The sequence below is a fragment of the Astyanax mexicanus genome, chromosome 17, assembly GCF_023375975.1.
Source record: "Astyanax mexicanus isolate ESR-SI-001 chromosome 17, AstMex3_surface, whole genome shotgun sequence".
In the NCBI taxonomy this organism is placed as follows: Eukaryota; Metazoa; Chordata; class Actinopteri; order Characiformes; family Acestrorhamphidae; genus Astyanax; species Astyanax mexicanus.
Window position 1 is genome coordinate 17,580,305 of NC_064424.1, and position 16,866 is coordinate 17,597,170.

At 39.5% G+C, this 16,866-nt stretch overlaps 1 protein-coding gene across 1 annotated transcript; it reads right to left on the bottom strand.

The window, feature by feature from the left end:
* Window positions 1-2,808: 2,808 nt before the first annotated feature.
* Window positions 2,809-16,023, bottom strand: LOC103027798 (proline-rich protein 7). Its single transcript, XM_022676254.2, has 3 exons — window positions 15,865-16,023; window positions 10,782-11,571; window positions 2,809-5,215 (listed from the first exon to the last, which is right to left on the bottom strand). Exons 2-3 carry the CDS (start codon window positions 11,086-11,088, stop codon window positions 4,761-4,763), a joined length of 762 nt encoding a protein of 253 aa, XP_022531975.2. The 5' UTR covers window positions 11,089-11,571; window positions 15,865-16,023; the 3' UTR covers window positions 2,809-4,760.
* Window positions 16,024-16,866: the final 843 nt, after the last annotated feature.

Sequence of the window (16,866 nt, forward strand, 5' to 3'; positions counted from 1 at the left end):
CTAAACCTAGAGTTTTTTTTACATTGATACAGCATAAATATTAGACTAATAAAAGGCATGAGCACCAGCGGGAATGTCTATAGATGGCATATTGTTAATTGTGTCTAAAAAACTTTGTCTGAAGAGCTCAGGAGCTCGGATCTGCAGTGAATTGCTTTAGACTGAGTCTCTCTGTAAGAGCATTGGCTGAACAGAGTTTAAATGTATTAAAAACTGGAAGGTGGAGCTCATTATCTTATTATTAAACGCCGCTTTTTACGGCGTCAAGAGAGACACTAAACGCCGCTTTTTACGCCGTCTCATTGCAATGAAACGGCGCTCTGTACGGGGCGCCAAAAGGGTCGAAAAACGCCGGGAGAAACGGCGTCTTCTGTGCTTTTAGCTGTGTTTTTAACGCCGTCGTGAAATCATACGGCGTATATTACGGCGTAAAACCCACACAGATCTTTTCGATAAAAGGCGTCTGGTCCAGGCGTTTTTTGGGCCTTTTGGCGTTCCATAAGTTAGCATTCCCAGTTACCCGTTAGCATGACCAGTTAGCTGTTAGCCCTGCCAGATAGGTGATACTCAAATCCGTCAATTTGTTTTTCATAATAAGAGCCCCAAGACAAATGTAAATGTAAATGAAAAGATGTTTACTAAAATCAGTGACTGTATTCATAGGAAAAGACCATCCAGACAGTTATGTGTGGAGGATATTAAAATTAAATATGCAACAATGATGAATATTGTTCACTTTAAGACAAGTTTGCACATAGAATTAGGAAAAATAACAGCAAAAACTCTTTGTATCCCCTGTGCTTAAACACTCTTAAGAGTTGTGAGAATGAATGGCAACAATACAAAGTAATAAAGCTTTACTGTCCCAACTTTTTTATGTTGCAGACCTGAAATGCAGGAATAGGTGAATGTTAATAAAAACATAGAAAACATAAAATATATTTTTATAGATCATTCTCCTATGCATCCAGAACTTGGGCACAAAACTGTGCTTTGTCATTTTCATAACAAAACTGAATTCCCCCCAAAAAACCCTCCTAAAAAGTATTTATTCTTTGTAATATAGATATTGTAATATATTCTGTGTAATATAGAGTCATATCTATTGGTCAATAAAATGTTCACACAATGTTTTAGTGTTAAAAACAACAAAGGTGTGTAAAGATGTAATGTCAGCAATATAAAAAGGTAACATGAAAACCTTGGTCACTGCAAATGAATATGTTAACTTTGTATGCAGCTTATGTTATAGCCATTTTTCATAAAAGCATGCCACATCTGAAAGTAAATGCTCATGGATTTTAATTCACATTATTAAAGAGAGCTTCACTAATGGACTTATCAGTCTGGAACAAAATTAAGAGAGATGAACAACTGCACCATTAGAAAAGTTTTCAATCAGACATAGAAATCCGTCCAACGGAGATACAGGCATTCACTCAGAACTGAAAATATTAAAAATGAAAAAATATGACTGTCTCCCCCTGTACCCGCATTGAGTAATGAATTAAAAGCTGTGGGAGACATTCCAAGCAAAGGAAGACACCAGACTGTTATCAAATTGTAATTACCAGGCAGTTTCAGAACATCTTCTAGTACAGCAGGCAATTACTCTGGTGAAAGCTTTAACTTAAAAAAAAAAAGTTTCAGAACCTTCCAGAGAGGAAAAAATAACATCTAACTCTGTATTCCATGACGTTTACCTTGACAAAGCAGCAAGGTGACATTTTCACAGTTTATAAAGTACATTTTGTACAATTGAGCAGCATGATGTAGCTAGTCTGGGAGACGAGACTGTGCCAGTATATGTGCTTACCTGCAGCTTTACGGTCTGAAATCATCACGCCTCATTATGGGCTCTACTAACTCATTTAACACAGCTCATTTAACTCGTCAGCTAATTAGCAAAGCATGTAGAAGTTGAATTTTATGTTCTCAGCTCCAGCTCTGGGGACCCAATGGACTACACAGTTTCAAATTATTTCCTGGCACAACACTGCTGACAACACACCAGCTCATCAAGTAGTTATCAAGCTCTTCAGAAGAGAAATCGAGTGTGCCGGGGCAGGGATCATTTAAATCCATGAAAAGCAGTGATATTCTGTGATTGACTGGCACCATGACCTAGCATTGGCATAGCATCCCTGCATTGGATAGGCTCAGGGCTCACTGTGCACCTGATTAGGAAGAAGCAGTATTGATTTATGTGGGCTTGGAGACATCTGAGAGGGTCTATTACACAGTGGACAGTGTGTACTGTGATCAGAAAAATCAGTATTCTGGATTATTATAATTATTAGATAGGATGTAGTAAATAAATAGAAGACGGAAGGATGGATGGCGAGTTAGCGGGTCCCCAAAACTAGAGCTGAAAACACCTGTGTTTGACGTAGAAGAGCTGAAGAACTGATCCCTGAATTACAGTGTGATGGAAGGGAGCAAAAACTTTCCTGCAAAATAAAACTGCATGAAGGGCTTATATGCAGTAGGCTATAGTTGCATTATTATATATTTGCCCTTATCCTCTGTGTTCTGTTTCAGTCAATATTAACTAAAAACTTTCTATGTTGTCATTTAAGATGAAATACTAAAGTCATGGCATGATATATCTGGATAGTTGAAACACTACAGTAACGATACGTAGCATTTAATGCTATAATCTCTATAGTCAACCAATCAAACACTTTCCATAATAACCAAAAATGTGCTCACACTTTTCTCAACCTGCTCCGTAGCTTCTAGGTCATGATAAATGACACAGACTTAAAGATGTAGCTTAATAACCTATAAAAAAATATATATATATATATATATATATCATACTCTGTCCTGCACTAGGGAAGCAAACTATTTGTACTTCATTACTTGACAACTGTGTGGAATTGATGGATAAAAGTGGAACTCAGATATAAACACAGAGATACACAGGCACTGTAGCCTGATGCTGGTGTTCTAACATTCATAACTGCTGAGTTGTGCTATTAGCTAGCATTGCTAGCTGCATTCCTGTGTTTTTTAGGTTATTAACTAAAGACTGAAGTGAGCTATAACCATAATCCACATATCATATCAAACTAGAGAACCTTTTAATCTAACCAGCACAGTACCATCCATCTGTTAGCATACATTAGCCATTAATCCAGCTTGGAAACAGCTAGCACTGCCAGGTGGCGAATACGACATTTATAATTCAAATTAAAAGAAACAATATTTAAATTAATAAATGTACACTAAAATAATAAAAAAACATAATTTTTTTATGTTATTTGGACTTTACTAAGTATACGTATGACCAAAATATGGTTGAATATCTAAATTCTGCTAATCTGCTAATATCTGCATTTCATTGTGAAGCATTTTAAGCAGAGCTGAAATATGTTATTATTACAGAGCAACATGTTTCAGCTTTTAATGTAAAACTATCTGTTGAGTGTAGTTAATATTTAAGACATATTTGAGTAGCCTAGAATCTCCTGAAAATAACCTCTGGCCTGTATGATTGTCTTCTATAAATTGTTCTGTGATTTTTATATTTTAATGTAATTTAATAATATTAAATTTCGGTTACTGACTGATGTTCATTATAGGGAGATATGCCAGTTATTCATTTATTCATTTGCTTCACGATTTAATTTCATTGCACAGTTTAAATATTTGATTATGAATGTGATTGAATAGCATCATTTTCTAAATCACCTAATAGCACAAGTAAAACCCTAAAAAATCCTAAATGTGACCAAAAAATGATAAAAACCGAAAAACGAAACAAAAAAAAAAACAGAATTTGCCCAAAAAAGAAAACAAATTTCATAGGGCCCTATACACAGTATGTCCGAATAATTGTGGACATCCCTTCTAAGGAATGCATTCAGCTACTTAATGCACCCTTTGCTGACATTTATGTGCAATTGCGCAAACACAGCTTGTTCCCATAGAGAAGTATTGACATGAGGACCTGGATACAGTTTGACCATTTGAGTAATTAAAAGAGTGTTTTGGCATGTATTTAAATAAAATGTGCTTGTTGGCCATGTTGACCTTGAACCTGCAGCACAGAATTCATTTGGACTATTACTTGGACTCATGAAACATGTCCTGACTGATTAAGTGCATTAAGTGGAATGAGTAAGTGGAAAGTTTTTGTCAAGCTATTGCTTTAGGTAGTTCTCAGACTGTAAAGCAAAAGGTATAACCCACCATACTGGCAAAATCTGGCACTCAGGCTATAATATGGCTACAGTACAGACCATGGATATTTAGTTGTGGCCCTGTTACTAGACCTAGTTTACAAAGACAGGGTTTCAAATGCCATTCATATAATATCAGTCTGAGGCTGATGAGAAGAAGAGAGAGGAAGAGAGGAGGCCGTGAGGGGCTAGGCATCGGTGGGCTGCAGACAGCTCCCGGGAGCCATGGCAACAACACTCACATAATAGCTGCTGCTCTGCATCTGGCAGGGATGCCACAGAGCGCAGAAGAGAGAGAGAGAGAGAGAGAGAGAGAGAGAGAGAGAGGAGGAGAGAGAGAATGAGAGCGATACATCTGTTGTATAATCTTCTCATATGGATACAAGATTGAAGGGGTAAAGTCGTATAGTACTTTGAGTCACCCATAAAGGTCCTTTAGTCTCTCAACTCCAAGAAAAAAGAGGAAAAACATCACCAGATCAACAACAGGAGTCTCCTGAACAGCAGTAACATCTCACCATGATCAGAATTTACCTCATAAAGTGCTTTACAGTGGCCCAAACATCCAGAGCTTCACACCGCCGTACTCCGACCAAGCAGGGGGAAGGCTGTAGGTAGTCCATAGTTGTGATCCAAACCCCTGAGGCTCCGCAGGCCCAGGTCCGTGTGAGTCCGGCCCTCGCGAGGCATGGTGGCGATGGCCGAAGCCTGGGGCTCTGCTGGCAGGTTGTTGTGGTTGAGGTCCATGGTGGACAGCAGGTGTCCCAGGGAGTCCCAGCGTCTGGCGGAGGGCAGACGGATGAGAGAAGAGTATCCACGTTCAGGGAACACAGTCATTGGCGGTGCCATTTTCCTGGTTTCTGACTCCTGGTGGTCCCTGGAGCAGCGTGGCGCAGGTTTAGTGTAAGTTCCTCCTCTGGGATCTGCGAGAACTTCGCTGTAAGGGGGTGGAGGATCCTCCATCAAAACCGCTTCCTCATAGCAAGGGGGTTTCCCGCAAAGTTCACTGTCAACCGGGACAGCAGGAACTGGTACATCAGGGAATTACAGTAAAAAAGAGAAGAAAGTTTTAACTTTTTGAGGGCATATTACTAACTCTAAGCAAAACAGATAAAGAACAAGATAAAGAACAATGGCTATGTTCAAACTGCTAGCCCAAATTTGATTTCCAAGATTCCAGTCTGGAAATTCTGTATTTGATTCAAATCAAATCAGATTTTAACATGTTTTTGGCATCACTGTCAACATGAAAACAACGACCTTATCAAATCCAGAGTAACAAAATACTCAGTTCCAAGAAGAGCACCAAAAGTTAGTCACTAGCCGTAGATATGTTTTTGATGTCCAGACATGCAAATATATGATAATAGAATTAGGTACAGCAAATAACAGTGTGGACAGTCATTTGTCTGAGAAACACATATAGTTTGCCAGCAGTTTGAATATAACCAATGACACATGGAGAAAATGTTTTAAAATAAGAATAAAGTGTCAAGGAAAACTCTTCTTTTGAATCTACTCATGGAAATTTAAACCCATAATTTGAACAGCCACACTTATTTAAGTAACTCCATCCAGCAAGACTTTGACCTAACCACACACGCAGAGGCAAATGTATGACCTGCTGAATAGCGAAGAAAAATAGCCCATTACCAACCTGGGTCACTGAAAGATAAAATAAATATCACGTAACTACAGATTTTATAAAAGGTGCCATGCTGATGTCCTCAAAGCCTGAGTCCTCAAGCTGTAGTTACCCAATAGTAATAGTAGAACTTAGTAGATATCCAGATTGGATATACTGTATATACAGGAAAGCACCAATTTCCTTGTCAGTTAAACACATTATAAACAACATGCTGATGTAAATCTATTAAACGATAAGATGTCCATATTTAGAATGGGTTAGCAGAACAAATTAGGCACCATAAATGAGGGATTGGGATTTGTTATGAAAGGCAGATAGGTCATAAACGTAGGTTTATCTTCCCTTGCAAGGTCACCCTTTGCTCTAACAAGATGAAAGCTAGATAAGATTTGCTCCAATGAAGGGAAGTGATAAATCATCGTATTGGAGGCCGAGATAAGCTTGGCTGCATCAGGCCTGAGCTTAATTACACAGGGAGTGCTCTTGTCTTTCAACTTCATCTTTTTGTCTGCTAATTTTGTTTCTAATTATACTATATTTTCTCAAATATTTGGAAGGCTGGTAGGCTCAACACAAGGAGAATGAAGAATAGACCATACAGGGGTTGGACAATGAAACTGAAACACCTGTCATTTTAGTGTTGGAGGTTTCATGGCTAAATTGGACCAGCCTGGTGGCCAATCTTCATTAATTGCACATTGCACCAGTAAGAGCAGAGTGTGAAGGTTCAATTATCAGGGTAAGAGCACAGTTTTGCTCAAAATATTGCAATGCACACAACATTATGTGTGACACACCAGAGTTCAAAAGAGGACAAATTGTTGGTGCACGTCTGGCGCATCTGTGACCAAGACAGAAAGTCTTTGTGATGTATTAAGAGCCAGGGTATCCAGGGTAATGTCAGCATACCACCAAGAAGGACCAACCACATCCAACAGGATTAACTGTGGACGCTGTAAGAGGAAGCTGTCTGAAAGGGATGTTCGGGTGCTAACCCGGATTGTATCCAAAAAACATAAAACCACGGCTGCCCAAATCACGTCAGAATTCAATGTGCACCTCAACTCTCCTGTTTCCACCAGAACTGTCCGTCGGGACAATAAATTATTGTGGTCTAAAACCAGGTGTTTCAGTTTCATTGTCCAACCCCTGTACATGTAAAGTCAATCACTGGCTCTTTTTTAAACTGCTGCTGATGTAGCATCACTGGGTGGCCAGCTCACTCGAAGGAAAGCTCAGGGACCCACCCCCAGAGAACAACACCAATTGCGTTTTCTCTGAGTCTGGCTGCTGATGCCATGCAGCTGCAAGAACTGTATAAAATCTAGGCCTGTCATAATATATTTTTTGCGGATATGTTGTACCAAATTAATTGCCAAAGTACATAATTCATCAGGGAGTTACAGTAAAAGAGAAGGCATATATCAACTACAAAACAAAAGATAAGACAAGATAAAGAACAAAGGGCTATGTCCAAACTCCAAGCCCAAATCTGATTTCAGACATATTTAGATTGTATCAAGATTGTTTTTTTGTTAGTCTGAAAAGCCTGAAACCACATGAAATCTGACATTATAGCAAATCGAATCCAAACAACACTTGAACAGTGTTTGAAACTTGATTACAATTAGATTTGTAGAGATTTACAGATAAAAATTATGGATTCGGATCAAATGTCTTTTTAAGGCCACTGTATATCATTAATATTCTGATGAAGAAATATTGCAATAATTTGATTACAGGCTTTTAAAAAGCAATGAGCTTTCAATTATATATAATTTCTAACCATTTCTGTATGTTTGGGATATGTACATTTGACATATGCACCTGACAAAAATTCACAGTATTTTTATTATTTGTTACATTTTGTTAATCTTGAGGTAAATTTCATACATTATACAATTACTTGTTACTCAATAATATAACAATCGTGACAGGCTTAATAAAATCTATAAAAATGTACCCTTTCAGTCTTAAGCAACCACTCTATACACTGGCCCGTCTCCATCGCCAGTACACTCAGTCTTATGTAGGAGTTGGGCAAACAAGCAAAAGCAGAGAGAAGGTTTGCTCCTGGCTGTTTGCTCTTATTTAGAAACCCAAACGCTATTTTCTTGTTTTTAAATGTTCCTGACACCTGGTGTACAGAACCCAGGCTTACAGACAGAGCTGGTTATATTCCACTATTGGAGACTGCTGTCTACTTAATAGCCTACTGTTAATCATACACCATCTGTCCTTGGTGATCCTCAGATAGATCTTGAATGAGTAGGCAAGTGTAACAGAATGTACCTTCTCTTGAATCTCTCAAGTTGTCCTGGAAACATAACCCTAAATATACTAGTAGAAATCTGAATCACATATCAATCTCGAGGCTGCACATGGCTTTTTCACGTGAAGTAACGTGAAACACTACTTCACATGTGCTTCATCTGATAAGTCGCTTTGTTTTTAGTGTTACTGAATGGCTGAGTTTTTAGCACAAAGTGTATATGTGGCTATGTCAGCTGACAGACTGCAGTGATGGAACATCTCAAGGACAACTCTTTTGACAGAGAGACAACAGCTATTCACAGATTCTGTGCAGAAATCTCATTGTGGAATCCCTGGATGACTAGTTTGCATTTAGGGAAGACTCCTTTTTCATAATATGAGTTTTTATATATGGCTTAGGTTGTATCTATACCTACCTTGTTTGGTCTGTACCTAGGTCTTTAAGTCAATTTTTGGCACAACACCAGTTCTTGTTCTTCTATAGTTTAACTGCTAACGATAGCCTGTCTCAACTTTTTGTCAAATATCTAAAAGTCTAAACCATCTAAGAAAGTGCATTCACACTGCACATGAACTGAACCATGGATTATTTGATCTAGACTGATACTACCTGTTTTGCTCTGGACCAAACAATCTAGATGTGAAAGCAGCCTTTGTCTGGCTTAGTTCATTTACAGTGTGAACACTTTTTTAAATGGAGCACACTTCACATCGCCCACCCTTCACATTGACATGTCATGCAGCAGTATGGGTGCAACATATTACAGTCTGTGAATTCTGTATTTACTGAAACTGTAGATTAACCCTTATTTATTATAAACAGAAATAAAAGCAATTTGAGAGTAATGTGTTATGTCATTCTGTTGTGTGATGCATAGACAGCTCTGGAAAAAATAAGTGATAGATGATCACAAGCAATCAAACCAAGCTGAACTGCTTGAATTTTTGCACCAGGAGTGGCATAAAGTTATCCAAAAGCAGTGTGTAAGACATGGTGCATGAAAACTGTGATTAAACCAGGCTTATTCCACCAAATATTGATTTCTGAACTCTTAAAACTTTATCAATATATTTTTTTTTCTTTGCATTATTTAAATTCTGAAAGCTCTGCATCTTTTTTGTTATTTCAGCCATTTCTCATTTTCTGCAAATAAATGCTCTAAATTACAATATTTTTATTTGTAATTTGGGAGAAATGTTGTCCGTAGTTTATAGAATAAAACAACAATGTTCATTTTACTCAAACATATACCTATAAATAGCAAAATCATAGAAACTGATTCACAAACTGAGTGCTCTCTTAAATTTTTCCAGAGCTGTACACACTGAAGATAGTCAGAATCTGGCAGGGAGGCAATTGAATTGACAACCCACCAACGCACGTCCTTCTACAAACTAATCAATGTCAAGTATAGGGAATCACAACCCACGTAGATGATGACAAAAGGATTTAACGATGTTCTTTAGTGCACTCACTAAACTACAGTGTAAACCCAAAACACAATGTAACAAAAATCAAAACCTTGGTTCGGATTTTGGTTCATATTTTGAGGTAATCAAATCTTCTAACCTTAATCTTCTATGCTATTATAAAGAAACTAGAACAGTGTTCTTTAATCCTGATCCTGGTGCCCCCTGTCTAGTGCATTTTAGAGGATTGCCTGCTTCAACACACCAACTGTACCTCTGGATAGGCTTGTTATTGAGCTGATTAGTTGAATAATGTGTGTTGGGAAAAGGGAAAGCCATCAATTTGCAGGGCGGGGGGCACCAGGACTGGGACTAAAGAACCCTGAACCAGAACCAACAATTGATTACAGTTCAGTAAGTCTAAGATGAGCTCTAATGTTGAAAGTCTCCACTGGGCTTGATTCACACATAGTTCTTTGTTAGCTTTCGCAGAAATCGCAGCATGATGTTACAGTTCTGGACCCTGGAGATACTGTGAAAGCTTCATTTAGCCATTGTACTCTAACTGATTTATAGTCTTTGATGAGTTGGCTTCTTATTCAGCCCCTGTCTTAATGTGTGGTCATCAGTCCTGTATGTCTGGCCTTCCTTTCAAGAGGACATTCTATGCCTCAGGCCTGGGATCCTTCGTATCTGGCAGTCTGCCTGGCTGCAGGAGCACATGATTAGCCTAGCTCCCTCACTGCTGCTAGCCCACTGATGTACTCCTCTGCCCACTCTCCTCCCACACACCGTTCTCTCTGTTACCATGTCATACATGAAAGAATTTGGCTCAGGCGACCAGCGACGTGTGAGGCTGTGTGGATGTTTTCTTCTGCATGCCCCACATGGGCAAACAAGATTAGAGGCTTGTTTGGCTTGATGATCTTATTAAGTTTCGTGACTAATTCTACAGATAACATAGGTGCAGAGTCTTGCTGGAAATCGATTCAGTATTATGCAAGAGACATGTTCAGAAATTCTCTGGGTTTTTTTGTCTCGAAGTAGTGCATAGTGGTTTGCAGGGGAGGATGCAAGTCTTCGCTTGCTTTCCAAATGGAATCCATCAACATGTCTGGCCCTCCTGTCTCACTTATCAGGTCATGGCTTCGTCTGCCAATGCAACAAAACATCTCTGACCTTGCTTTGCATCTTTAACATTGTTTCTCCTCAGATCTGAGTATTAAAAAAATTAAACAACGAGTTTCACAAATACAGCTTACCTTGTGGTGGAGTCCAATTTGCCTGGGGAATGGTGTGGGCGATTGGCACTTGTGGAGATATCATCTGAGGTACCGGACAAAACTGGGGGGTCTCTCTGGCAGGGGGGTACCCTGCTGCTGCCGCACATTCTAGAGGTTCCATCTCCAGGGCCCGAAGACAGTGCTCCCGCAACCTCTGCTCGCGTCGGCGCTTGAGCTTGCGCTGCACAAAGCTACAGAAGCAGCATACCATTACAATAAGTGCCCAGACCAGCCAGAATCCGGCGAAGCATGCCAGGAAAGTGTAGGTACCCTGAGACATCACCATGACTATGTCCTTGATAAAGCTCTGGCCCTCCACAATCCAACTGAGAAGATTGAAAAGTCGTCGCGAAGCCCTTTCTGTTCAGTTTTTCTTTCAGCTCTAATCTTACACCATGTAAGATGACAGTTCAGTCATTAAGTCTCAAAACAGCATGCCTTAAAATCATATTTATTTCACAGAATCAAATCGAGTGGATTTCACCTTTAACTGAGGAAAAAAAAAGTTCCTCCCAACGACATGGCCGATTCCAGGAAGTGCATTTCCTCGATTTGTAGGGTGCAGTGTGTCACAAACGCTGAGGTATCAAAGCACCTCTTGACGGGCTGCAAGAGCTTCTCTCTCAGAAAGAAAGTTGAATTTCCACAGACAGCTGGTCCCACTAAGCGAATGCCAATTCTTGCAGAGCTGGGGTCTCCTCCTGCCGAACGAACCCTCTGCGGAGCGGATCAGTGCTCTTCAGATCTCCAGAGGACACCAGGCCACATGCTGCTCAACAAAGAGAAAGGACATGGAAGGGGGGCGATCATCATCACTTATGAACTTGTCATATTTTCAAAACACTGGCCGTCATATTTAAAACACAATGGCCCCTTTCATAATTGATCTCAGCTGTTCAAGCACAGCCCTCACAATGACTTTAGGGGGTGAGTATCAATTTCACACATTGGAGAGTCAAAAGCACACACTGCTCTTCTCACAAAAAGAGCGACTAGCGTTTAGGAAATGGTGTCAGCAGCATGAGTTCTCATTCACTAAAGCAATTTATGACTTGACCGCTGAATCGTGAGGGTGACTTTCAGCATGCCGTCTCTCCGACTGTTAATGATACCACTAAACATGCCAATTCCTCTGCCTGCCTCCTACAAACCGACGTGCCATTACTGCCTCCCATTAAACCCAGTTATGCAACCACCTCACTTCAGTACATGTTTGCTGTCGCTCTCTCTAATCAAGTCATGGCTTCTCCTGCCTGCACAACATAATAATAATACTATCCTCGACTATTTCAGACTCCCCTCTCACTGACCTTGAGGAAACAGATTACATCAATGCTTTGCTTTGTTTATCAGTTTCTCGCCGGCATCTCTGACTCACCGCAATGACTCTATTATCCATAAACCCGCCTCAAGACATTTTCTGTCCAGCAACCACACGTTCATTTGACATCCACCTTAAAAATAATATCGATAGCAGTGCACCAGTTCTGTTTCACATTGTTTTGAACAGATGTTTGACACTTAAGTGCCATTGGTAGATGTTTTTTTTTTCTGAATTTGTAGGGGGCGGTCCAGCAATTCGCAGGTGTTTGGTGCTTGGTTGCTGAGAATGCCAATGTAGAACAAAAGCTGTCATCACTTTTTACTTAACTGTAGAAGAAATGTGACTTTGGGCTGACCTCTCAGTATCCTATGATTTTACCCGCATTGTTAAGAATGCACCTGTATTCACATTTTGATTTCAGTTCAGTTACAGAAAATGACACAAAAGCAATGTCATTAAGAATAATATGAAGTGGTATTTATATTAAACGGTTCTGGACTTCCAGGGTTCACAATATATGCAACACATTGACTTTCTAGCCATTGATTTCCTATTTAAAATGACCAGTAAACTTTAACTTCTCTTTTGGGGTTTTATAAGTAATGGTAATACTGCTAAAATCATCAAGAATGTATATGTTTTCTTTGGAACTATTTTGCCATGTAGAGTTTTAAAAAAACAATGTCTATCTCTAAATGACTGTAAAACACTCTCTCAAACATCAGGCACCATATTTCATAACCATTTGTTGCAATACCAGCTGGTCACCCACATCTGTAGTGATTAAGACATTAGGTAGTGACAACAGCTGACGTGACGATATGTTGTTGTTTTTTTTATCATGTTAAATATTTAAAATCCAACGTCCTCCAATCATCAAATGCTATCATTAAATTAACATTGAACTGGCATAGAAGTGAATATTTTGTTAGTTAAAATCATGGTGATATTTTTTAAAATATCTCATGCCAATGTCTGACAGACACTTGTGAGGTATGGAGATCAAAATTCAGCACCTGCTTAATGTCACTATGTTAATGTCCACACAACAATATTTAAATGATTTTTAATGATTTTAATGATGTTTCACTTTAACATCGTTAGATGCTTGAATCATGTTTAATATAAAAGCTGCATGTAAGATTGAAGGGATCTTCTTTCTATTTGTTCAAAAGAGAATTAAAAAATGTTTTTTTTTATTAAATGTAAAGGATACAATAGCTTGGGGATCACTTTAAATGGTGCTGTCTGTTTATAAATAAAAAGGTTGTGTAAGAACTAAACATCTAAATTGTATTCGCATTTTTGTTTCAGTTCATTTTCAGACAATGACACAAATGGTATTTATATTAAATGATTCTGGACTTCCAGGGTTTACACTATATGCAACACATTGACTTATTAGCCATTGATTAACTATTTAAAATAAACAGTAAACTTTAGAGTTTTCTTTGGAACTATTTTGCCATGTACAATTTTACAAAACAATGTCTATCTCTAAATGACTGTAAATCACTGTCTCAAACATCAGGCACCATATTTCATAACCATTTGTTGCAATACCAGCTGGCCACCCACATCAGTAGAGATTGTGACGTTTGATAGAGACAACAGCTAATGTTGAATAATTGTTGGTTTTTATCATGTTAAATATTAAAAATCCAATGTGTTTCAAACTAAATCTTCCAAATGCTATCATCATATTAATGTTGAACTGATATGATGACCAAAACTGTCTGTCATAATTTTACTTTTAACATTCTAATATCAGTAAAAGTTTATTATTTTTTAGTGGTAATCATGGTAAATTAAAAACAAAAAAGATCTAAATTGTAATGGAGAATTGTATGGAGCCCCTAAAGGGCCATGGGTTGTAAAAAAAATAGGAAAATGACATTGCATTCCCTTGCAAAAAAAAATTGCTTTCCCACGCAAATGTTTTGCATTTTGCATTTTTTTATATATATAATTTTATTTCAGTTTTTTTCCCATTTTCTTCCCAATTTACACAGCCAATTACCCAACCTACTCATTAGGACTCCCCCTATCACTAAGTCAGCCACCGTCTCTTTTCAAACTGCTGCTGATGTAGCATTACTGAGTAGCATCACAGCACGCTCTGAGGAAAGCACAGAGACTTGGTTCTGATACATCAGCTCACAGACGCCTTGCGACATCACCCACCAAGAGAGAGCAAGGCCAATTGTGCTCTCTCGGGGCTCTGGTAGCTGATGGCAAGCTACATAAACAGGATTCGAACTGGGGATCTCCTGATCATAGTGGCAGCGCTTAGCCTGCTGGACCACTTGGAGCTTCTGCTTTTAGCATTTTAAGCTAACGTGAACTGTTCCCTGTCAAAGTTTTGATTAGCAGTTGATTGAAAATCACCATTAATGAACTGCAGGACACCTGCAGATTTAACACACACTATTTATTTCAGGTTGTTATATAATATGTGATATGATCAAGAGACACACACACATACACACAAATACAATAATGCTTTTCTAGTGCTTATAGATAAAATAGATCACTGTTAAGGTACTGGATAAGGGTTTTATATTGGTATTCAGCCAAGTACACTGTCTAGGCTAGAGTAGAGTAGATCCTGTCGATCTCAATTTTTTTGTGGGAGGGAATGCAAACCATTTGCAAGGGAACACATTTTCCATTTTTTTTTTTCAACCCATGGCCCTTTGGGGGTTCCGTAGAATCGCTTATACAACTCCGGAAACATTTAAGAGATCACTTCAGTTTCTGAACTAGTTTCTCTGATTTTGCTATTTATAGGTATATGTTTGAGTAATTGAACATTGTTGTTTTATTCTATAAATTACGGACAACATTACTCCCAAATTCTGAATAAAAATAATGCCATTTAGAGCATTTATTTGCAGAAAATGAGAAATGGTGAAAATAATGAAAAAGATGCACAGCAAATGATGCATAGTTTTTGCAAAGACAACAATATTCATAAAGTTTTGAAGAGTTCAAAAATCTATATTTGGTGGAATAACCCTGGTTTTAACCACAGTTTTCATGCATCTTGGCATGTTCTCCTCCACCAGTCTTACACACTTCTTTTGGATAACTCTATGCCATCCATCTTCCTTTTGATTATATTCCAGAGGTTTTCAATTTGGTCAAATCAAAGAAACTCGTCGTTTTTTAAGTGGTCTCGTATTTTTTTCCAGAGCTGTATATATAAAGAATATCAAGATATTTTTTTTACAATATTGCCTTAGTTCTTTTAATTTCTCCATCCTTAGTCAGCCTTAGTCAGGCGCGTGACCAATCAGGAGCGTGTCCAGTCCACAGCTGTAAACTCCAGCTTTAGTTCTCACGTGAGCTGAGGGTAATGTCAGTCAGGTACGCGGGAAAAGGGAACTCGTTGCCAGGGACAACAGGCTTCGTGCGTGTTGCTATAGTGGACTGTATGTATAACAACACAATGTCCGGCGAGTACAGACAGCGTGTTCCTGTCTCAAAGGTGACACCTGGTAACACCTGACAACAACACTGACATTGACATTAGCGTAACTCGCGTGCTTATGCGCGCGCACGCACGATCGCGCGCCCTCCTCAACCAACGGTCAAGCCTTCAACCCCTCAGAAAGACCTGCGTGAACCTGAGCGCGCGCGTTCACCACAGGTCAGTATGTCTCTCTCTAACTGCCTCCAACTCAACAATTACACACACACACACAAACACACACACGCACACAGACGCTGTTTTACCTCAAAACTGAAGACCCTGAAGACCCCGTGTGTATCCTTCACGCGCTCCTCCGGTACCTGCGCTTCACGCGAGCAGCTCCAATAAAACACACCCACATCTCGCGCCGCTCCGCCGCCGACGCGCTGTATCACGAGCGCTGTGTCGTGCTCGCCTCGTTCAAAGTGAGCAAGTAAGAGAAGAAGAGACGACCACCCCCCCCCCCCCCCACCACCCCCCCACCACCACCACCACCACCACACACACTCATACACACAAACACACTCAGTCACTCACGGTGCAGATGGGATGCTCGCTCCTCCTTGTTTTTAACTGTTTCCAGAACCAAAATAGCGAGCAGTCTGTCACGGCTGCAGCACCAGCATCACCTCCTCAGCCCTGCTCTTCTTGTTTACCTGCTGCTGCTGCCGATACTGCAGCACCTCAGTCGTGATTCTCTGTTTGGCTGCAGTTCACACCTGTTGGATCACAACCTCCAGATACACTGCTTGGTCAAACACTCTAATATTTAGTCGGACCCCCTTTTAGCTTTGATTGTGTCAAACATTCGCTGTGGCATTGTTTCAACAAGCTTCTGCAATGTCACAATGATGATTTATGTCAATCCACTGTTGCATTCATTTTTTTCACCAAGATCTTATCATCATCATTGATGATGGTAGAGTCTGACTGCTGCGCAAAGCCTTCTCCAGCACATCCCAAAGATTCTCAATATGGTTAAGGTCTGGACTCTGTGGTAAACTCTCAATCCATGTGTGAAAATTATGATCTCATGCTTCCCGAAATGCTCTTTTACAATTCCTGCCCGATTAATCCTGCCATTGTGATCTTGGAATATGCCCGTGCCATCAGGGAAGAAAAAATCCATTGATGGAATAACCTGGTCATTTAGTATAGTCAGGTAGTCAGCTGACCTCATTTTTTCAGCACATATTGTTGCTGAACCTAGACCTGACCAACTGCAGCAAACCCAAATCATAACGTTGCCCCCACAGGCTTGTACA